This window comes from Elephas maximus, chromosome 3, assembly GCF_024166365.1.
Source record: "Elephas maximus indicus isolate mEleMax1 chromosome 3, mEleMax1 primary haplotype, whole genome shotgun sequence".
In the NCBI taxonomy this organism is placed as follows: domain Eukaryota; kingdom Metazoa; phylum Chordata; class Mammalia; order Proboscidea; family Elephantidae; genus Elephas; species Elephas maximus.
The window spans coordinates 16,961,564-16,986,637 of NC_064821.1; the positions used below are offsets into that span (position 1 = coordinate 16,961,564).

At 38.5% G+C, this 25,074-nt stretch overlaps 1 protein-coding gene across 1 annotated transcript; it reads right to left on the reverse strand.

Moving 5' to 3' along the window:
* Positions 1-8,870: 8,870 nt before the first annotated feature.
* On the reverse strand, positions 8,871-9,806 carry LOC126070934 (olfactory receptor 7G2-like). The gene has a single exon (XM_049875260.1). The coding sequence runs from the start codon at positions 9,804-9,806 to the stop codon at positions 8,871-8,873; it is 936 nt and encodes a 311-aa protein (XP_049731217.1).
* Positions 9,807-25,074: the final 15,268 nt, after the last annotated feature.

Sequence of the window (25,074 nt, forward strand, 5' to 3'; positions counted from 1 at the left end):
TCAGTTTATTCTGGAAACTTCTTTGCTTTTCGTTTAGTCCGGTTGTGCTGACTTCGCCTGTATTGTGTGTTGTCTTTCTCGTCACCTTAAGTAGTTCTTATCTACTATCTAATTAGTGAATAGCCCTTTCCCTCCTCCCCTCCCTCTCCCCTCTCGTAACCATCAAAGAATATTTTCTTCACTGTTTAAACTATTTCTTGAGTTCTTATATTAGTGATCTTATACAATGTTTGTCCTTTTGCAACTGACTAATTTCACTCAGCATAATGCCTTCCAGATTCCTCCATGTTATGAAATGTTTCACAGATTCCTCACTGTTCTTTATCGATGCGTAGTATTCCATTGTGTGACTATACCATAATTTATTTATCCATTCATGTGTTTATGGGCACCTTGGTTGCTTTCATCTTTTTGCTATCATAAACAGCGCTGCAATGAACATGAGTGTGCATATATCTGTTCGTGTGAAGGCTCTTATTTCTCTAGGATATATTCCAAGGAGTAAGATTGCTGGATCGTATGGTAGTTCTATGTCTAGCTTTTTAAGGAAGCACCCAATTGATTTCCAAAGTGGTTGTACCATTTTACATTCCCACAAGCAATGTTTAAGTGTTCCAATCTCTCCACAGCCTCTCCAACATTTACTGCTTTGTGTTTTTTGGATGAATGCCAGCCTTGTTGGAGTGAGATGAAATCTCATTGTAGTTTTGATTTGCATTTCTCTAATGGTAAGGACCGTGAGTATTTCCTCATGTATCTGTTAGCTGCCTGAATGTCTTCTTTAGTGAAGTGTCTGGTCATATCTTTTGCCCATTTTTTAATTGGGTTAATCTTTTTATAGTTGAGTTTTTGCAGTATCATGTAGATTTTAGAGATCAGGTGCTGACTGGAAATGTCATAGCTAAAAACTTTTTCCCAGTCTGTAGGTAATCTTTTTACTCTTTTGGTAAAATCTTTAGATAAGCACAGGTGTTTGATTTTTAGGAGCTCCCAGTTATCCAGTTTTTCTTCTGCACCGTTAGTAATGTTTTGTATACTGTTTATGCTGTGTATTAGGGCTCCTAACATTGTCTCTTTATTTTCTTTCATGATCTTTATCGTTTTATATTTTATATTTAGGTCTTTGATTCATTTTGAGTTAGTTTTTGTGTGCGGAGTGAGGTATGGGTCTTGTTTCATTTTTTTGCAGATGGATATCCAGCTACACCAGCACCATTTGTTAAAAAGACTGTCTTTTCCCCATTTAACTCTTTTGGGGCCTTTGTCAAATACCAACTGCTCATATGTGGATGGATTTATAATTCTGTTCCTTTGGTCTATGTTTCTGTTGTTTTACCAGTACCAGGCTGTTTTGACTCCTGTGGTGGTATAACAGGTTCTAAAATCAGGTAAAGTAAGGCCTCCCACTTTGTTCTTCTTTTTCAGTAATGCTTTACTTATCTGGGGCCTCTTCCCTTCCATATGAAGTTGGTCATTTGTTTCTCCATCTCATTAAAGAATGTTGTTGGAATTTGGATCGGAATTCCATTAAATGTATAGGTTGCTTTTGGTAGAATAGATATTTTCATAGTGTTAAGTCTTCCTATCCATGAGCAAGGTATGTTCTTCCACTTATGTAGGTCTCTTTTGGTTTCTTCCAGAAGTGTTTCATAGTTTTCTTTGTACAAGTCTTTTACATCTCTGGTAAGATGTACTCCTAAATATTTTATCTTCTTGGGGGCTACTGTAAATGGTATTAATTTAGTGATTTCCTTTTTGATGTTCTTTTTGTTGGCGTAGAGGAATCCAACTGATTTGTGTATGTTTATCTTGTATCCTGATACTCTGCTGAACTCTTCTATTAGTTTCAGTAGTTTTCTGGAGGATTCCTTAGGGTTTTCTGTGTATAAAATCATGTAATCTGCAAATAGAGATAATTTTACTTCTTCCTTGCCAATCTGGATGCCCTTTATTTCTTTATCTAGCATAATTGCACTGGCTAGAACCTCCAGAACAGTGTTGAATGAGAGCGGTGATAAAGTGCATCCTTGTCTGGTTTCCGTTCTCAAGGGGAATGCTTTCAGGCTCTCTCCATTTAGGATGATGTTGGCTGTTGGCTTTGTATAAATGCCCCTTATTATGTTGAGGAATTTTCCTTCTATTCCAATTTTGCTGAGAGTTTGTAATATGAATGGGTGTTGAACTTTGTCAAATGCCTTTTCTGCATCAACTGAGAAAATCATATGATTCTTGTCTTTTGTTTTATTTATGGAATGGATTACATTAATTGTTTTTCTAGTGTTGAACCATCCCTGCATACCTGGTATGAACCCCACTTGGTCATGGTGAATTATTTTTTTGATATGTTGTTGAATTCTATTGGCTAGAATTTTGTTGAGGATTTTTGCATCTAAGTTCACGAGGGGCATAGGTCTGTAATTTTCTTTTTTTGTGGTACATTTACTTGGTTTTGGTATCAGGGATATGGTGGCTTCATAGAATGAGTTTGGTAGTATTCTGTCCTTTTCTATGCTCTGAAATACTTTTAGTAGTAGTGGTGTTAACTTTTCTCTGAAAATTTGGTAGAACTCTGCAGTGAAGCCGTCTGGGCCAGGGTTTTTTTTTGTTGTTGTTGGGAGTGTTTTGATTACCTTTTTAATCTCTTCTTTTGTTTTGGGTCCATTTAGTTGTTCTACCTCTGTTTGTGTGAGTTTAGGTAGGCAGTGCATTTCTAGGAAATCACCCATTACTTCTAGGTTTTCAAATTTGTTAGAGTACAAGTTTTTGTAGTAATCTGATATAACTCTTTTAATTTCAGTTGGGTCTGTTGTAGTATCGCCCTCCTCATTTCTTATTAGGGGCATTTACTTCCTCTCCTGTTTTTATTTCGTCAGTTTGGCCAATGGTTTATCACTTTTGTTGATTTTTTCAAAGAACCAGCTTTTGGTCTTGTTAATTCTTTCAGCTGTTTTTCTGTTTTCTATTTTATTTAGTTCTGCTCTAATTTTTTTTTTTTTTTGGTTTTTTTTTCTTCTGCTGTCTGGGTGTTTCTTTTGTTGCTCCCTTTCTATTTGTTCAAGTTGTAGGGATAATTCTTTGATTTTGGCCCTTTCTTCTTTTTGGATATGTGCATTTATTGATATAAACTGGAAAAAAATTTTTTCTTTTTTTTCTGAGCACTGCTTTCGCTGTGTCCCAAAGGTTCTGATAGGAAGTGTTTTCATTCCCGTTGGATTCTATGAATTTGTTCATTCCATCCTTAATGTCTTCTATAATCCAGTATTTTTGAGCAGGATATTGTTCAGTTTCCAAGTATTTGATTTCTTTTCCCTGCTTTTCCTGTTATGAATTTCCACTTTTCTGGCCTTATGGTCAGAGAAGATGCTTTGTAATATTTCAATGTTTTGGATTCTGCTAAGGCTTGCTTTATGACCTAATATGTGGTCTATTCTAGAGAATGTTCCATGTGCACTAGAAAAGAAAGTATAGTTGGTTGCTGTTGGGTGGAGTGTTCTGAATATGTCTACAAGGTCAAGTTGTTTGTGGCATTTAGATCTTCCATGTCTTTATTGAGCTTCTTTCTGGATGTCCTGTCCTTCACCAAAAGTGGAGTGTTGAAGTCTCCTACTATTATTTTGGAGCTGTCTATCTCACTTTTCAATGCTGATAGAGTTTGTTTTGTGTACCTTGCAGCCCTGTCATTGGGTGCATAAATATTTAATATGGTTATATCTTCTTGGTATATTGTCCCTTTAATCATTATATAGGGTCCTTCCTTATCCTTTATGGTGGATTTAACTTCAAAGTCTATTTTTCAGAAATCAGTATTGCCACTCCTGCTCTTTTTGGATTGTTGTTTGCTTGATATATTTTTTCCCATCCTTTGAGTTTTAGTTTGTTTGTGTGTCTAAGTCTAAGATGTGTCTCTTGTAGGCAACATACAGATGGAGTATGTTTTTTAATCCATTCTGCCACTCTCTGTCTCTTTATTGGTGCATTTAGCCCATTTACATTCAGCATAATTATGGATAGGTATGAATTTGGTGGTATCATTTTGATGTCTTTTTTCCTGTGTTGTTGACAGTTTCTTTTTCTTTCTTAACTTTATGTGCTGAGTAGATTAACTTTATATATTTGTCCTGTCCTCGTATTCACTGTTGTTGATTTTGTTTCTGCTGAGCCTCTATTTTTGTCTTGTAGTTTATTTTGATGACTAGGATAGTTTGTCTCCTTTGCGGTAACCTTATTATTTACCTGTATTTTTCTAAATTTAAACCTAACTTTTATTTCTTTGTATCGCCGTATATTCCTCCCCATATGGAAGGTCTATGATTACATTTCTTAGTCATTCTTTATTGTTATAAATGTTTTCTTCTCTTGTATAATAACATCGCTGTTACCTTGTTTTGAGTTTTTTTTTTTTCTTTCTTTTCTTTTAATCTTACTTTGTTTTTTTGATTTCCCTGTCTGGGTTGACTTCTGATTGCTCTGTCCAATGTTCTAGTCTTGGGTTGATACCTGATGTCATTGATTTTCTAACCAAAGAACTCCCTTTAGTATTTCTTGTAGTTTTGGTTTGCTTTTTATGAGTTCCCTAAACTTCTGTTTATCTGTAAATGTCATAATTTCACCTTAACATTTAACAGAGGTTTTGCTGAATATATGATCTTTGGCTGGCAATTTTCGTCCTTTAATTTTTTTGCCTTCTTGCCTGCATGGTTTCTGCTGAGTAGTCTGAGCTTATTCTTATTGGCTCTCCTTTGCAGGTGATTTTTCATTTATCCCTAGGTGCTCTTAAAATTCTCTCTTTATCTTTGGTTTTGGCAAGTTTGATTATAATATGTCTTGGTGACTTTCTTTTAGCATCTACCTTATGTGGAGTTTGATGAGCATCTTGGATAGATATCTTCTCATCTTTCACTATATCAGGGAAGTTTTCTGCCAACAAATCTTCAACAATTCTGTCTGTATTTTCTGTTATCCCTCCCTGTTCTGCTAGTCCAATCACTTGTAGGTTATTTCTCTTGATAGAGTTCCACATATAGACATCCAGTTTTTGACAAACCATTTTAATTCTCCTGGAATCCAGATTTCTGATTCATGGAGTTGGTGTGACTCACCCACAGCATTTGCCCTTAAGTGTCCTTTTGTACCTTGACCCTTTAAGGAACTGATTTTCCTGCAGCCACCTTCAAGTCAAACAATATCCTAGTGAGCAGTTCATTGGAGACTGTTTTGCCTCAGGCCTTAGGTTGTTTTAAAGAATTACCAAGGTGCAGTCAGTTTCAGGAAACCCTGGTGGCATAGTGGTTAAGAGTTACAGCTGCTAACCAAAAAGTTGGCAGCTCAAATCCGCAGGCATTTCTTGGAAACCCTATGGAGCCATTCTACTCTGTCCTACAGGGTTGCTATGAGTTGGAATTGACTAGAGAGCAATGGGTTTGGTCTGGTTTTGGTAGTCAGTTTCAAGAAGCAGGAACCTCAGGGTCTGACTGGGAAATGTATGGCATGTTCTTAGTGATTCTGCTCCTACAGCTGACTGACCCTGGAATCCTGAATGTATTACAATGCTATCTCCTGAGAAATTAACATGACAATGACCTGTATAACCTGTTTTCACCATCCCCTCTTTGGAGCGCCTTCCCTGTATTTTTCAGTCAACCGTTGCCTGATCGGAATCATATCCACTCACAAAACAAATATTCTGTTACACTAATGTCTGGTGTTTGTCTGTGCATTTAGGTTTCTTGACAATTCCTGGCACCAGAAGTTGGATCCATAGCACCTGAATAACTTCCCCGAGAGCTCTCGTTGAGCACAGATGTAATGTCCATAAAAGCCCTTTCAGCTTACTGCCTCCATGAAGCATCTGAAGGCCACGTTGGTAAGCCCTGTCGGACTCTCCAGGTCTACTCCTTTTGCATTTTGAGCTTGAATTCAATATTTATTGTGAGTTTGGTGAATGTTGTTTTGTAGTACTTAAGACTCTCTCAAAATGGGGTATGCTAAGCCCAAGAAAGCAGAGGATTTTCCTAGTGGAAATCTGGCTCACTACATGGTCAAGAACTATGGATCTAGCCAGGTTTTGTTTGTATTTGGATTTTTGTTTGAGCTCCCTGTCATCATCAGGTTGTCAAATCAGAGACCAGAGACTAAAACTATAAACCTCTTAGAGGAAACAGAGAGGCAAATTTTCATGATCTTGGATTGCAAAATGGTTTCTTAAATATGACACCAAAAGTGCGGGCAAGAACACTCACCCTCTTAATTGTATCAGTAAAGTACAGAGATTCCAGGGATTGGGATATCATTGGGAGAGGCATTATTCAACCCAATACAGAGGGGATACCCTCTGATGACTCCATGGAAAGGTTTGTTAACAATAAATCCAGAGAAGGATAGCAAGTTTTCTCTCTCTGGACATCACTTGTGGATATGACACCTGAGCCTATTGCAGCAATCAGGAGATCATGCGGGTAAGCCAGTTCTAGGATGAAGCCACCTCGCAGGGGACTAAATGCAGCCTACTCTTCTGTTACTGTACGTTTCCTACCTCTGAAGGCCTTTCTTTGTAATGACATATACCTCTATTGCTTGAGGATATTAGTGTCAATTCTTTTTCTTCTTAGAACCAAAGGCTTCCTCATTAATGAAATTCAAATATCTCACAATCATTTCAAATCACAGAGATTATTTTGTAGATGATGAAACTGAGTGTGGAGGATGCTAACATTGCCATTAGCAGAGACAGCTTATCGGTGGCAGATCTCAGTAGTTACTGAATCAAGGCATGAAAGATCAGCACACTTTTCTCACAGTGAGGAAAGTATGGGGTGCGATTCACAACCCTATCCATTAGATGAGGCTGAAGCTACTCTCTAGCTATGACTGCAACCTTTCTTAGATCCTTCCCTGCCTTATCTAGCCTCTCCCACGTGCTTTTGTCTGAGAAGGCTACTAACAACATCCCATAATAAGAAGTCTTTCCTCAGGCTTTGCTTCTGTGGAAACTTCCCAAAGAAAATGAGCTTAGAGTGTTGAAATCATTTGTCAAATAGCACATACCTAGATGAAAAGCCAAGTCAGGTTTGAACCCAAGTTGAAATGCACTTAGTGTAGTGAGTTTAATGGAATTTAAGGATGATCAAGAAAAAAGGTTATGCATAGAGGAGTCTGGAAGGTATTATGCTCAGTGAAATTGGTCAGTTCCCAAAGAACAAATATTGTTTGAGACCACTATTATAAGAACTCAAGAAAAAGTTTAAACACAGAAGGAAATATTCTTTGATGGTTATGAGGGTGGGAAGGGAGGGAAATGGATATTCACTAATTAAATAGTAGACGAGAACCATTTTAAGTGAAGAGAAAGACAACATACAATACAGGGAGGTCAGCACAACTGGACTAAACCAAAAACTAAGAAGTTTCCTGAATACAACCAAATGCTTCGAAGGCCAGAGTAGCAGGGATGGGGACCTGGGGCCATGGTTTCAGGGGATGTCTAGGTCAATTGGCATAACAAAACTGTCTTAAGAAAACTCTCTGCATCCCACTTTGGTGAGTGGCATCTGGGGCCTTAAATGCTAGTAAGTGGCCATCTAAGATGCACCAATTGGTCTGAACCCACCCGGAGCAAAGGAAAACGATGAATACCAAAGACACAAGGTAAATATGAGCCCAAGAGACAGAAAGTGCCACATAACCCAGAGAACACATCAGCCTGAGCTCAGAAGAACTGGATGGTGCCTGACTACCATCGATGATTACCCTGACAGGGAACAAAACAGATAATCCCTGACGGAGCAGGAGAACAGTGGGATGCAGATTTCAAATTCTTGTGAAAAGACCAGACTTAATGGTCTAACTGAGACTGTAGGGACCGCAGATGTCATGTTCCCCGGAGCCTCTGTTAGCCCAAGATGGAACCATTCCCAAAGCCAACTCTTCAAACAGAGATTGGGCTGGACTGTAAGACAGAAAATGATACTGATGAAGAGTGAGCTTCTTGGGTCAACTAGACACATGAGATTATGTGAGCACCTCCTGTCTGGGGGTGAGATGAGAAGGCAAAGGGGGACAGAAACTGGTTGAATGGACACAGAAGTACAGGGTGGAGAGAAGAAGTGTGCTGTCACATTAGGGGAAGAGCAGCTAGGGTTACATAACCAGGGGTGTGTAAGTTTTTGTAAAAGAGACTCACTTGATTTGTAAACTTTCATTTAAAGCACAATTAAAAAAAAAAAAAAAGAAAGAAAAATGTTATGCCCATGAGATAGCAGTTGAATAGGTGTTTATTGGGGCTGACGCATTGACAGCTACAAGTAGGGTGTAATCTTCTACAGCAGGAGGTCATCCGGAGCAAGAGGTACAGAGAGATGACAGAAGAGGAAGAAGGTGTAAAAAATCCCAGGAAAAAGCAGAAGGAAGGAAGGAGGTTATATGTCCCTATGAGGTTACTAACTGTAGCAATGTGGAACATCTCTCTATCAGAGGAACTCCAAAGGTAGCAGGACACTAGCATCCTTATACCTACAGGGTTTTACCTCATCGATGGATAGCAGACGCTGGGTGCATTTTTGTGGGGTAAGTAAAGGAGGCAGGCTCTAAGTTGGTGAAATTCTGCTTATTTGGGTGATTTATAAAATGGTCGGTTAGGAACAAATTAGAGTTTGACATTGGCAGACTCTTTTGAGCCTGCTATGAAAAAGTTAACAACTGGGGGCCAATAAGCAGAGGACATTTCTGACTCATTAATATAATACTTAGCCATTATGTCCTCTAGTCAATTTAGAAGAACTTGCTGAAGGAAAAGTTAGGAATTCTGTCTCGCCAGTGTTGCTTTTACTTTTACTCATTCTAGAAACCCAAGCGCAAAGCAGATGACACAATCACTAAAAAGGAGGTATCCTACCAATGATTTTTCTCAAGGCTCCCATCATGTCCCTGTTCCTCAGGCTGTAGATAAAAGGATTCATCATTTGAGGGACCACAAGGTACATCACTGAGGCTACTGCTGTCTCCCAGGAAGAGTGTGTAAATGGAGAACTAATATACACCCCAAAGACTGTCCCATAGAACAAGAAAACAACTGAGAGATGAGATCCACAGGTGGAAAAAACTTTATACTTTCCACCCCTTGATGGCATTCTCAGAATGGAGGAGACAATTTGGGCATAAGAGAAAATGATCCCAGAGAGAGTAATACCACCAAATATGCATGTCATAAAATATAGCACCAGGTTATTGATGAAGATATTGGAACAAGTGTGTTTGAGAACCTGAGCAAGTTCACAGAAGAAGTGGGGGATTTCCAGGTTTGTGCAGAAAGACAGTGGCAACAACATTAGACTATGGACCAGGGCATTTATGATGCTAATGAACAAAGAGAGTAGAATCAGCAGGCAAAGGAGGTGTGGGTTCATAATGATCGTGTAGGTCAGCGGGTGACAAATGGCTATATAGTGGTCATAGGCCATTACTCCAAGGAGAAAATTTTCAAAACCTCCAAATACCAGAACAGCACATACCTGGGTGAGGCAGCCTGTGTAAGTGATAGATTTTCTCTGTGTCTTGATGTTCACCAGCATCTTTGGGACTGTCGTTGTACTTAAACAGATATCTGTAAAGGACAGATTAGAGAGAAAGAAGTACATGGGAGTGTGGAGGTGGCAGTCATAGCTGACAGCCAGGATGATGAGCAGGTTTCCCAGGATGGTCACCAGGTACATGAACAGAAAGATGTTGTAGAGAAGGGGCTGGAGTTCTGAATCTTCTGTCAATCCCAGAAGAAAGAACTCTGAAACTCCTGTTTGGTTTGTGGGTTCCATATTGTTGATGAAGCTGATGGAAAAGAAGAATGATAAGACAATCAAATGTGTGGTCGCTGGATCAGCAGCAGCTTCACCACCAGAGGCAAATGTCATCTGTGGAAGGGAAGGAGAGGAATTGAGGACACTACAAAACTTGTGTCCTCTGTATGTGTATTATTTGGTTATTAAAAACTAAATAAATAAAAATCTGAATCTGATAGAGCTGAATGTAAGCTTTTTTTTATTCTTGAAAGAGGTGAAATGCTGTTCTTTTTCTTTTAATATTATCTGTGCTCACATGATCATTTTAAATATTAGGCAGTTTTATAAAGAGAAAACAGAAGAACTAGGAAAATAGTGTGATGTGTCTATCTCTGACTCTAGGTATCTCCATGACCAGAGCTGGGCAAGGGACATACTAAAAACGTGTATTAAGAATCTGGAATTAGAAGATAAGATAAAGTCGATAAACCCTCCTCCTTCTCCACCACAAGAATGTAAGTAAATATTAGAGAATTCTATAAGAATCATTATGTTTGAGAAGGTGTAGATTTCTGTTCAGGAGAAAAATGGTCATGTCATTGCAGAGACAGAGTAGGAGACAGATAGAATGAGAGTTCTTTGACCCTGGTGCAAAGATACAAGGAAATGTGTCAGGAAGATGGAAAACAATTGGGCAAGAGTCCATGGAAAACTTAGTTCCAATCATTTTATGCATGTACTCTTGTAACTCCCTGTTGAGAGAAAGATCTTCAACAGGATGGATTGACAAAGTGGCGGCAACAATGAGCAACAGTGGTCTCAAGTATAGCAATGATTGTGAGGCTGTCACAGGATCAGGCAATGTTTTGTTCTGCTGTACATGGGGTTGCTATGATTTGGAACCAACTGAATGGCACCTAACAACAACAACACTCATCACAGCTTCCTCTGGATGAACCTGTAGTGAAACACCTGTCCTCCTTTCCAAACATTAACTGAGGGATTCTAGGTTACCTGGATGGCATCACTGAGGAATGATTCTTAACATCTGTCCTGGATGTTGGTTGATGTAGGCAGAAGTTCTGTCCTCGGGAAATGCAGACGGACTGAGTGAGACTCTGGGCTCCCGGGCAAGAGGATCATCTGTGGGTGGAGTCTCAGGCGTGCTGCTTCCTGATTGGAGAAGGGCTGTTGAATGAGGGGGGTATAGGCCAGACTATTTGCACTCTCTGTATCCCTGGGGGAATCAATAACCAAAGCTCCTCATTAGCCAAACACTTTTATTGTCCTTCTGATTAAAGACAGTGCAAATCCTTAGAGACCAAGAAAATAAAAGGTGGAATTCAAGGTGGATGATTTCCTGAGGAGGCCAGCTGCATTCCATTCACCTCTCTCCACCCTTTTCTGTTCATCTCCATGTCACACAACTTGTACACATGAACAAACCATCCTTATCTAATTGCATTCCAGTCTTCTTTATTTAATTACTAATGACATTACAAAGCATGATACCTATTTTATTTGTGAAAATATAGTTTATGTATGTTGTTGTTTTTAGATGTTGTCTTGTTGGTTGTGATTCATAATGACCCCAGTTACAACGGAACGAAACAGTGTCCTACACCATCCTCACAACAGTTTGTATGTTCAATAGCATTGTTGCAGACATTGTGTCAAACCATGCCATTGAGTGTCTTCCTCTTTCTCAGTGACTCTCTACATTGCCAAACATGATGGCCTTCCCCAAGGATTGATCCCTCCTGGTTATATGTCCAAAGTATGTAAGACAAATTCTCACCAACATCGCTTTATATTTTGAGTTTATGTTTTGGCTTTTGATTTTTACTAGAGTTGTGAGAAATCTCAACGTCAGTGGTTAGGCATTTCTATGCAGGTTTATCCATAGACTCAGTAGATGTGAAAAAAATATGTAGTTAGATAAAAAACTTATTTTTATAAATGAAGATGGTGTTCCAATTTAGTATTCACATAAAAAGATTTACCTTTCATCAATTATATATTTCATGTATTTATCCACATTTAACTCTTCGTATATAAATTTTGAATACTGGTGGCATAGCTCCCAGCATCACAGCAACATGCAAGCCCCCACAGTACATATCCATACGCCTACAAGGAAGACCAGTTAATACAACTATTATTCAAATTTACGCACCAACCACAAGGGCCAAAGATGAAGAAATAGAAGAATTTTATCAGCTGCTGCAGTCTGAAATTGATTGAACATGCAATCAAGACACATTGATAATTACTGGCGATTTTAATGTGAAAGTTGGAAACAAAGAAGAAGGGTCACTAGTTGGAAAATATGGCCTTGGTGATAGAAACAATGCCGGAGATCAAATGATAGAATTTTGCAAGATCAATGACTTCTTCATTGCAAATACCTTCTTTTACCAACATAAACAGTGACTATACACATGGACCTCGCCAGATGGAACACACAGAAATGAAATTGGCTACATCTGTGGAAAGAGATGATGGAAAAGCTCAATATCATCGATCAGAACAAGGCCAGGCAGGGGCCAACTGTGGAACAGACCATCAATTGCTCCTATGCAAGTTCAAGCTGAAATTGAAGAAAATCAGAGCAAGTCCACGAGAGCCAAAATATGACCTTGAGTATATCCCACCTGAATTTAGAGACCATCTCAAGAATAGATTTGATGCATTGAAGACCGGACGAGTTGTGGAATGACATCAAGGACATCATACATGGAGAAAGCAAGATGTCATTGAAGAGACAGGAAAGAAAAAAAATACCAAGACGGATGCAAGAGGAGACTCTGAAACTTGCTCTCGAATGTCGAGAAGCTAAAGCAAAAGGAAGAATTCATGAAGTAAAAGAACTGAATAGAAGATTTCAAAGGGCCTCTCGAGAGGACTAAGTAAAGTATTATACTGACATGTGCAAAGAGCTGGAAATAGAAAACCAAAAGGGAAGAACAGGTTTGGTGTTTCTCGAGCTGAAAGAACTGAAGAAAAAAATTCAAGCCTCGAGTTGCAATAGTGAAGGATTCTATACGGAAAATATTAAAGAACGCAAGAAGCATCAAAGGAAGATGGAAGAAATACAGAGTCATAATACCAAAAAGAATTAGTCGATGTTCAACCATTTCAAGAGGTAGCATATGATCAGGAACCGATGGTACTGAAGGAAGAAATCCAAGCTGCCCTGAAGGCAATGGCGAAAAACAAGGCTTCAGAAATTGATGGAATATCAATTGAGATGTTTCAACAAACGGATGCAGTGCTGGAGATGTTCACTTGTCTATACCGAGAAATATGGAAGACAGCTTCCTGGCCAACTGACTGGAAGATTTCCATGTTTAAGCCTATTCCCAAGAAAGGTGATCCAACCAATAGAGGAAATTAGAGAGCAATATCATTAATATCACATGCAAGTAAAATTTTGCTGAAGCTCATTCAAAAACGGCTGCAGCAGGATATCCACAGGGAACTGCCAGAAATTCAGGCCAGTTTCAGATGAGGACGTGGAACCAGGGATATCATTGCTGATGTCAGATGGATCCTGGCTGAAAGCAGAGAATACCAGAAGGACGTTTACCTGTGTTTTATTGACTATGCAAAGGCATTTCACTGTGTGGACCATAACAAATTACGGATAGCATTGCGAAGAATGAGAATTCCAGAACACTTAATTGTGCTCATGAGGAACCTTTACATAAATCAAGAGGTAGTTGTTCAGACAGAACAAGGGGATACTGATTGGTTTAAAGTTAGGAAAGGTGTGCACCAGGGCTGTATTCTTTCACCATACCTATTCAATCTGTATGCTGAACAAATAATCTGATAAGCTGGACTATATGAAGAAGAACGGGGCATCAGGATTGGAGGAAGACTCATTAACAACCTGCATTATGCAGATGACACAGCCCTGCTTGCTGAAAGTGAAGAGGACTTGAAGCACTTACTAATGAAGATCAAAGACCACAGCCTTCAGCATGGATTGCACCTCAACATGAAGAAAACAAAAATTCTCACAACCGGACCAATGAGCAACATCATGATAAACAGAGAAAAGATTGAAGTTGTCAAGGATTTCATTTTACTTGATCCACAATCAACACCCTTGGAAGCAGCAGTCAAGAAATCAAAAGATGCGTTGCATTGGGTAAATCTGCTGCAAAGGACCTCTTTAAAGTGTTGAAAAGCAAAGATGTCACCTTGAAGACTAAGGTGCTCCTGACCCAAGCCATGGTATTTTCGATTGCATCATATGCATGTGAAAGCTGGACAATGAATAAGGAAGACTAAAGAAGAATTGATGCCTTTGAATTGTGTTGGTGAAGAATATTGAATACACCGTGGACTGCCAGAAGAACGAATAAATCTGTCTTGGAAGAAGTACAACCAGAATACTCCTTAGAAGCAAGGATGGAGAGACTGCGCCTTACTTACTTTGGACATGTTGTCAGGAAGGATCAGTCTCTGGAAAAGGTCATGCTTGGCAAAGTACAGGGTTAGCGGAAAAGAGTAAGACCCTCGACAAGATGGATTGACACAGTGGCTACATCAATGGCGTCAAGCATAACAACTATTGTAAGGATGGCTCAGGATTGGGCAGTGTTTTGTTCTGTTGTGCATAGGGTCGCTATGAGTCAGAACTGACTCGACAGCACCTAACAACAGCAAGAAAAACATACAAAGTTTATTAATATATAAACTTTTGAAAACCAACTTGAGATAAGATGAAATTATGATGTTACTTACCCTTTGCCATCTTAACCCCATTCACTTCAAACACATGAAATAATAGACAAAATAGAACAAAATATAGTTGGTCACCCCAAAAAGTTAAACTTTTTCTTGTACCACAGAAAGATCTGAAACATAAAAATGCAAGTTATGTTGACAGTTATGTGAGTGGAGAAGGAGAAAGGGAGAGGGGTATTCACTAATTAGATAGTAGTCAAGAACTATTTTAGGTGAATGGAAAGACAACACACAATACAGGAGAGGTCAGCACACCTGGACTAAACCAAAAACAAAGAAGTTTCCTGAATAAACCGAGCCTTTTGAAGGCCAGAGTGGCAGGGGTGAGGGTCTGGGGACCATGGTTTCAGGGGGCATCTAGGTCAATTGGCATAATAAAATCTATCAAGAAAACATTCTGCATCCCACTTTGGTGAGTAGCGCCTGAGGTGTTAAACACTAGCAAGTGGCTGTCTAAGAAACATCGATTGGTCTCAACCAACCTGGAGCAAAGGAGAATGAAGAACACCAAAGACACAAGGTAATTATGAGCCCAAGAGACAGAAAGGGCCACATAAATAAGAGACTACATCAGCCTGAGACCAGAAGAACTAGATGGTGCCTGGCTATAACTGATGACTGCCCTGACAGGGAACACAACAGAGAGTCCCTGACGGAGCAGGTGAGCAGGGGGATGCAGGTCTTAAGTTCTCATAAAAAGACCAGACTTAATGGTCTGAGTGAGACTAGAAGGACCTCAGAGGTTATCATCCCCAGACCGTCTGTTAGCCCAAGACTGGAACCATTCCCAAAGCCAACTCTTTAGATAGAGATCCGATTGGAGTATAAGATAAAAAATGATACCGGTGATGAGTGAGTTTCTTGGCCCAAGTAGACACATGAGACTACGTGGGCAGCTCCTGTCTGGAGAGGCATTGAGATGGCACAGGGGGACAGAAGCGGGCTGAATGGACATGGGGAATACAGCATGGAGAGAAGGAGTGTGCCATCCCAATGGGGGTGAGCAACTAGGAGTACGTAGCAGAGTGTATATAAATTTTTTTGTATGAGAGACGGACTTGATTTTTAACGTGCACTTAAAGTACAATAAAAAAAAAATACCGGTTATGTTTTCCAGGTACTAAAAAAAGAACAGAAACATTAGTGGTGAGTATGGTGAGCTATGGATTTGTGTACAAAGCAAGAACTTTTAGCTGTAAGTTTACTCATTCAGATAAAGAGGACAAAATATTCTAGAAAAAATTTGGCATTGAAATCAAGGGCAGAGTTAGAATTTTTTATTTGAAAAACGTGGGTGAACACAAGAGTTGTGGACACTGACTGGACCATGAACACAGACTTAGAACACCTGAAAGTTTCAGAAAAGCCTCCAAGGAGAATATGAACCAAGGTATCTGTTAGCACAGTGGCTGAAATTGTGATAGTCTCAATTTACTGTACCACGAGAGTCAGGAAAAGGAAGTCAGGATTAGAGGAGTGGTGATTGGTGAGGGCTACTGTGAACATGTTAGACAAGAAATAGTGAGCATACAGATGGAAAAACATGGAGGGGAAAAAAATCTTCCCGTTCAAATATTATCAGTAAAATCTAACTTAATATCTTTGAAGAAAAGCAAACCAAAAATGATGACCCACAAGATCAATAATTCAGAAAAAAAATCAATGATCAGATCATACAGAGGCCAGGAAGGTTGAAATGGAGTGAATGATATGGATAATAGAAAAGATGAGATCAAAGATGTAGTGTCAGACAGATTATTCAAACAGTCTCCTGATGGCAAAGGCCGACACAGGGTCACTATGTGTAGTGATTTTGTAATATTCCTGGAATGATGGTGGCTTTCACCTTGGTGATAACTGTGGAAGTGGTGAATTTTGGTGGAAATCTGGATATATTTGTATTGTATAGACAACAGGGTTTTCTGAAAAAGTGGACATGGGGTATAAGAAAGAGAGAGGGATCAAAGATGATGCTCAGTTAGAGAAAACTGCTCAGCACCTTAAAGAATAGGGTTGCTGTCAAGAGTGATTGGAAATACTGTGGGCAAAATCTAAGTATCAGTGTAGTATTTTAGAGTATGTTGAATTTGAGGTGCCTGTTAGGAATTCACATGGTGATATCAAGTGAGCAGTTCACTACAGAAGTCTAGAATCCAGGAGAGTGTTCCTTCTGGAAGACATAAATTTGGGAGTTGTTAGTGTGTAGGTGACTTTAAAGCCAGCCACAAGTGTTTTGGCTATTGCAAAGACAATATCTATTATGAATACCAGTGTGAAGATACTCAACAAAATACTGGCAAACCAAATCTAACAGTGTACTAAGAAGACTATATGCTATTACCAAGTAGAATTTTGCCCAAAATGAAACATAAGAAAACTGATGAATGTAATACACCACATGATCATCTCAATCGATGCAAAAAAAAAAAAAAAAAAAAAAAAAAACACTGGACAAAATCCAACACCCTTTCATGAGAAAACACTCCAGAAACTCAGAACAGAAGGGAAAATTCTTAACGTTATAATGAGCAGTTATGAAAAACCCACCAGTAAATATCATACTCAGTAGGGAAAGACTGAAAGATTTTCCCTCTAAAATCAGGAATAAGATAAAAACACCCTCTCTTACCACTGCTATTCAACATTGGCCTGGAAGTTCTAACCAGAGAAATTCGTCAAGAAAAAAAAATAAAAGGCATTCAAACCTGAAAGGAAAGGAAAAATTATCTCCATTCACAGATGACATGATTCTACATATACGAAAAATCCCAAAGAATCCACAGCAAAGCTACTATTACTAATAAATGATTTCAACAAAGTTGCAGGGTACATGAACAACACAAAAATCTGTTGTTTTACCTATATGTCAGCAATGAAGCATGTTAAAAGAAAATTAAGAAGGCATTTCCTCTTACAATGGCATATAGTAGAATAAGATATCTAAGGAATAAAATTAACCACAGAGGAAAATACTTCTATAATGAAAACTATAAAACATTGCTGAAGGAAATTAAAGAAGATCTAAATCAGTGGAAAGATATTCTCTGTTTATGGATTGGAACTCTCAATATTGTGAACATGTCAATAGTCCCCAAGGTAAACTACAGATTCAATGCAATATCTATCAAATTTCTAACAGCTCTTTTTCAGAAATGAAAATGTTACTCCTAAAATTCATGTAAAACTAAATAGCCAAAACACTCTTAAAAAAGATCAATAAAATAGGAAGACTCACATTTCCTGATTCCAAAACATGCTATAAAGAAACTAATCAAAATAGTGTTGTAATGATATAAGGATGAACATATAAACCAATGGAATAGAATTAAGAGCAGAGAAGTAAACTCATACATTTATGCCAAATTGATTTTTGACAAGGGTACCAAGTCCACTAAATGGAGAAGGAACAGTCTCTTTAATAAATGGTGCTGGGAGAACTGGACAAATGCAAAAGAATGAAGATGGGCCCATACCTCACACCATATGTAAAAATTAACTCAAAATGTATCCAATGGCCTAAATATAAGAAGTAAAACCATGAAACTCTTATAAAAAAACATAAGAGTAAAACTTCAAGGCCTTGTCTTTGACAATGAATTCTTAATTGGCACCAAAAGCACAAGCAACAAAGACAAAATAGGTAAATGTTGTCGTTGTTGCTAGGTGCCCTCAAGGCTGTTGTGACTCATAGTGACCCCATGTACAACAGAACCAAACGCTGCCTGTTCCTGCACCATCCTCACAATCGTCGTTAAGCTTGAGCCTTTGTTGCAGCTACGGTGTCAATCCATCTCATTGAGTGTCTTCCTCTTTTTCTCAGATCCTCTACTTTACCAAGCATGATGTCCTTCTCCAGGGACTGGTCCCTCCTGATAACATGTCCAAGATATGTGAGACAAAATCTCATTTTTGTTTCTAATGTGCATTCTGGCTATACTTCTTCCAAGACAGATTTGTTCCTTCTTTTGGCAGCCTGTGGTATATTCAATATTCTTGGCCAACACCATAATTCAAGGGCATCGTTTCTTCTTTTGATTTCCTTATTCATTGCCCAGCTTTCGTATGCATAGATTAATTGTTGTCGTTGTTATTAGGTGCCCTCGAGCTGGTTCTGACTCATAGCAACACATTAGGACAGAGAAGGATTGTCCCATAGGGTTTCCAATAAGTGTCTGGTGGTTTTGAACTGCCAACTTTTTCGTTAGCAGCCAAACTCTTAACCACTAAGCTACCAGGTGAAGATAAACAGAACCAATGAAATTGAAAAAAAAAAAAAAAGTGCATCAAAGAAATGTATCAAGAACGTAAAGAGACAATCTACAGAATGGGAGAAAACATTTGGGAACCATATATCTGATAATAGTTAATATCTGGAATATACAAAGAACACTTACAACTCAACAACAGAAGATAAACAACAGTCATAATGAGCAAGAATTTAAATAGGTATGTCATCAGAGATGATGTTATTGTTGTTGACTTATGGTGACCCTGTGCACAAAAAAACAAAAAATCCTGGGCCATCAGTACGATTGTTTGAAGACCAGACAATGTTCTGTTGTGATCTATAGGGTTGTCACTGGCTATCTTTTCAGAAGTAGATCCCCATGCCTTTCTTCCCATTCTGTCTTAATTTTGAAGTTCATAGTAATCTGGTTAGCATCATAGGAACATTCAAGACAGTTGGTGGCCTGACATGAGGTAATTGGCTGTGTATCACACTCAGTTCTCCCACATGGGTGGGATACGATTGCATCACCAGTGCCTCAGAGAAGATATACAAATGGGCAATAAGCACATGAAGGGATATTCAACAGGATTAGTCTTTAGGGAAATGCAAATCAAAACCACAATGAGATACCACTTCACTACCACTAGGGGGGCGAGTATCAGAAAAATGGAAACTAACTAGTATTGTCAAGGATCTGGAACAATTGGAACCCTCATGCATTGTTGGTGTAATGTAAAATGTGCAGCCCCTGTCGAAAACAGTCTGACAGTTCTTCAAAAAGTTAAATATTGAGATACCATATGACCCAACAATTTCATTTCTAGGTATATGCCCAAGAGACTTGAAAGCTGGGTGTCTTAGTTATCTAGTGCTGTCATAACAGAAATACCACAAGTGGGTGGCTTTAACAAAGAGAAATTTATTTGCTCACAGTAAAGCAGGTTAATAGCCCAAATTCAAGGCGTCAGCTCCAAGGGAAGGCTTTCTCTCTCTGTCAGCTCTGAAAGATGGTCCTTGTTCTTAGCCTTCCCATGGTCTGGGAGCTTCCCAGGCACAGGGACCCTGGGTACAAAAGACAAACTCTGCTCCTGGTGCTGCTTTCTTGGTGGTATGAGGTCCCCAACACTCTGCTTGCTTCTCTTTCTTTTTATCTCTTAAAAGATTAAAGGTGGTGTAGGCCACACCCCAAGGAAACTCCCTTTACTTTTTATCAGGGTTGTGACCTGGGTAAGGGTCGTGTTACAATCTCACCCTAACCTTTTAGCACACAATTACAATCACAAAATGGAGGACAACTACACAATACTGGGAATCATGGCCTAAACAAGTTGATACACATTTTTCGGGGGACATAATTCATTCCATGAAACTGAAAAATTACTTGTGCACCAGTGTTCGTCACAGCAGTGTTTACAATAACCAAAGGTGGAAACAAGCCATGTGTCCATCAACAGATGAAGACATTAGCAAAATTTTGGATGTCCATACAAAGAAATATTCAGCTGTAAAGAGAAATGAAGTTCTGACACATGCCAGAACTTGGGCGAACCTTGAAAACTTCATGCTGAGTGAAATAAGTTGGACATGAAAGGGCAAGTATTTTATGATCCTAATTACACAAGGTATCTAGTTACACAAACGCTTAGAGAGCAAAGTTTATTAGTGGTTTCCAGAAGCTGAGGGTGAGGGAATAGGAGTCACTGCTGAAGGGATACTGAATTTCTCTTGGGGGTGATGTAAAGCTTTTTGAAATGAATAGTGTTGATCATAGCACAACACAGTAAATGTAGTTAATCTCATTGAATTGCACATTTAAAATTAGTTGAGTGGCAAACTTTTTGTTATATATATCTTACCACAATAAAATTTAAAAAAGGAAAACACACATACACACACACGCAATGAGATACCACGTCACTGCTATGAGGATGGCTATACAAAAAATCAATGAAGAAATAAGGAAATAAAAACAGATAATACCAAATATTAGAGAGAATGTGGAGAAATTGGAACTCCCATAGACCGTTGGTGGGAGGGAAAATTGTGCAGCCACTTTGCCAAACAGTTTGAATTTCTCAAAATGTTAAACATAAAGTTAATTTATGGCTCAGCAATTCCTCTCCAAGTTTACACTCAAGGTGAATGAAAAACTGTGTCTATACAAAGGCTTGTGCTAAAATGTCCGTAGCACCATTAGTCCTAACAGCAAAGCAGTGGAAACATCTCAGATGTCCATCAACCTACGAATGACAACATGTGGTGCAGTGACACAGTGGACTATTACTCAGCAAATACGGAATGAAGTTATGACACACTCTGCAGCATGGATGAATCTTCAATACACTACAATAAACGAAAGAAATAAGATCTAAGAAAAGGCCATATGATATAGAAATCGGGTTAGTGGTTTTCAGGAACTGACGGTTCAGAGAAATGTGCAGTGACTTAATTATATAGGATTTAGTTTTGGGGGTGATTAAAATGTTCTGGAGTTAGATAATGGTGATCAATGAACACCTTTGTCAATGTACTAAAAACCACCAAATTGGACATTTTAAAAGGATAAATTTCATGGTAATTGAATTATATTTTAATGAAAATGTTATTAAAAATGAAAATAAATTTAAAGCTTTTGTGCATCAACGGATTTTATCAGAAAAAAGAAGGGGTAGCCTACGAAGTAGGAGAATGCATTTGGCTATCATATATCTGACAGGGGTTTAATGTTCAGAATCAGAAAAATCTCTATAATGCAATGAAAAAAACAAACGACACAATTTAAAAATGAACAAAATCTTGAATAGACATTTCTCCAAAGAAGATATACAAATGGCCAGTAAGCCACGGAAAGATGCTTAACATCGTTAGTAGTTAGGGAAATACAAATCAAAACCACAACGAGATACCCCCTCATGCTCACTGGGAGTGGCTATTACTGTGTTGTTACTGTTAGGTGCCATCGAGCTGGTTCTGTCTCATGGTGACCCTATGTGCAACAGGAAGAAACACTGCCCGATCCTGTGTCATCCTCACAATTGTTGTTGTGCTTGAGCCCAGTTTTGCTGCCCCTGTGTCAACCCATTTTGTTGAGACCTAGTCTCACCATTCTTGCTTCTAATGAGCATCGTTCTGAGACAGATTTGTTTGTTCTTCTGGCAGTCCGTGGTATACTCAATATACTTTGCCAACAACATAATTCAAAGGCATCAATTCTTTTCTGATCTTCTTTATTCATTGTCCAACCTTCACATGCGTATGAGGAGGCTGAAAACACCATGGCTTGGGTCAGGCGCACCTTACCCCTTAAAGTGATATCTTTGCTTTTTAACACTTTAATGAGGTCTTTTGCAGCTGATTTGCCCAACGCAAAGCATTGCTTGATTTCTTGACTGCTACTTCCACAGGTGTTGATTGTGTATCCAAGTAAAATGAAATAATTGACAACTTCAATGTTTTCTCCATTTACCCTAATGTTGGTTGTTAGTCCAGTTGTGAGGATTTTGGTTTTCTTTATGTTGAGGTGTAATCCATAGTGAAAGCTGTGATCTTTGATCTTCATCAGTAAGTACTTTAAGTCCTCTTCACTTTCAGCAAGCCGCGTTTTGTCATTTGCATGTAGGTTCTTAATGAGTCTTTCTCCAATTCTGATGTCATGTTCTTCTTCATACTGACCAGCTTCACAGAGTATTTGCTCAGCATACAGACTGAATAAGCATGCTGAAAGGATACAATTCTGATGCACACCTTTCTTAAATAAACCATGCAGTATCCCCTTGCTCCATTCAAACACTTGCTTCTTGGTCTAAGTACAGTTTCCTCATGAGCACGACTAAGTGTTCTGGAATTTCTATTCTTTGCAATGCTATCCATAATTTGTTATGATCCACACTGTCAAATCCCTTTGCATAATCAACAAAACACAGTAAACATCTTTCTGGCATTCTTTCCTTTCAGCTGGAATCCATCTAACATCAGCAATGCTATCAGTCTTTAGGGAAATGCAAATCAAAACCATGATGAGATACCAGTTCACTACCACTAACCACTAGGTTGGCTAATATCAGAAAAATGAAAACTAACAAGTGTTGTCAAGGATGTGGAGAAACTGGAACCCTCATACATTGTTGGAGCCCTGTGGTGCAGTGGTTAAGAACTTGGCTGCTAATCCAAAGTTCAGCCATTTGAATTCACCAGTTATTCCTGGGAAATCCTATGGGGCAATTCTACCCTGTCCTATAGGGTCACTAGGAATTGGAATCGACTCGGCGACAATGGTTTTGTTTTGTTTTCATACATTGTTGGTGGAAATGTAAAATGTGCAGCCCCTGTGGAAAACAGTTTGACGGTTCATCAAAAAGTTAAATATAGAAATATCATATGACCCAATAATTTCATTTGTAGTTATATAGCCAAGAGAGTTGAAAGCAGGGACTCAAACAGATATTTGTACCCTGATATTTATTATAGCATTATTTACAATAGCCAAAGGTGGAAACAAGCCATGTGTCCATCAGCAGATGAATAAATTAGCAATATGTTGTATATTCATCCATGGAATAGTATTCAGCCATAAAGAGAAATGAAGCTTTGACACATGCTAGAACATGAACGAACCTTGAAAACTTTATTCTGAGTAAAATAAGATGGACACAAAAGCGAAATATTTTGTAATCCTACTTATCTGAAGTACCTAGTTACACAAATGCATAGAGAGCAAAGCTTATTAGTGGTTTCCAGAAATTGTGGGGGGGACAAGAGTGAGGAAATAGGAGTCATTGCAAAAGGGATACTGAATTTCTCTTTGGGTTGATATCCAACTTTTGGAAATGAATAATGTTGGTGATAGCTAAATGGCAAACTTGTTAAAAAATGTATTTTACTGCAATAATTTTTTTATTTAAAGAAACACAATGAGATAACATGTCACTCCAACTAGGATGGCTATGCAAAAAAAAAAAAAAATGTTGGAGAGAATGTGGGGAAATTAGAACTCTCATACACTGCTGGTGGGAATGAAAATTGTGCAGCCACTTTGTCAAACAGTTTGGCAGTTCCTCAGAATGTTAAACATAGTTCATTTATGGCTAAGCAACACCCCTCCTAGGTTTATAGTCAAGGTAACTGAAAGGCTATGTCTACACAAAAACTTGTACTCAAATGTTCATAGCAGCATTAGTCATAACAGCAACACAATGGTCACAGCTCAAATGCCCATCAATCCATGAATGAATAAATAAAATGTAGATTAGCTATACAACTGAATATTACTAAGCAAAAAAAGGGATAAAGTTATGATACATGCTCCAGTATGGTTGAACCCTGAATACATTATACTAAATGAGAGAAACCAGAGGAAAAAAAGGCCATACGTTTTATGATTTCATGTATATGAAATATCTAGAGTAGACAATTCCATAGATGCACAGATTAGTCGTTTTCAAGAACTAGGGGTTTAGAGAATTATGCAGTGACTGCTAATTAGTAGGAAACCCTGATGGCTGTAGTAGTTAAGACCTACTGCTGCTAACCAAACGGTTGCCAGTCCGAATCCACCAGGCACTCCTTGGAAACCCTAGGGAGCAGTTCTATTCTGTCCTGTAGGGTCACTATGAGTTGGAATTGACTCGATGGCAAGGGTTTTTTTTTTTTTGCTAATTAGTACAGAATTTAGTTTTGGGGGTGATGAAAGTGTTTTGAAATTAGACAATGGTGATTGATGTAGAACTTTGTGAATGTACTAAAACCCACTGAATTGCACATCTTAAAAGGAAAAATTTTGTAGTATGTGAATTAAGTTTTAATTAAAAATAAATTTAAAACTTTTGTGCATCAGTGGGCTTTATCAATAAAAGGAAGGGGCAACCTACAGAATGGGAGAGAGTATTTGGGTACCACATATCTGATAAGGATTTAATATTCAGAATACAGAAAAAACTTCTATAACTCAATGACAAAAGGACAAACAACCCCATTTAAAAATGAGCAAAAACTTGAATAGACATTTCTCCAAAGAAGATATACAAATGGTCAATAAGCCTTGGAAAGATGCTCAACATCATTAGTCATTGGGAAAATGCAAATCAAACCCACTATAAGATACCCCCTCATACCCCCTGGGGTGACTACTACTAGAAAAGTGAAAAATAACAAGTTTTGATGAGGCTGTTGAGAAATTGAAATGTTCATCCATTGCTGGTGGGAATGTAAAATAGTGTAAATTTCTGGAAAACACAAGTTTCTTCAAGAAGTTAAACATAGAATTACCATATGACTCAAAAATCCTACTCTCATTGTCTTAGTCATTCAATGCCACTG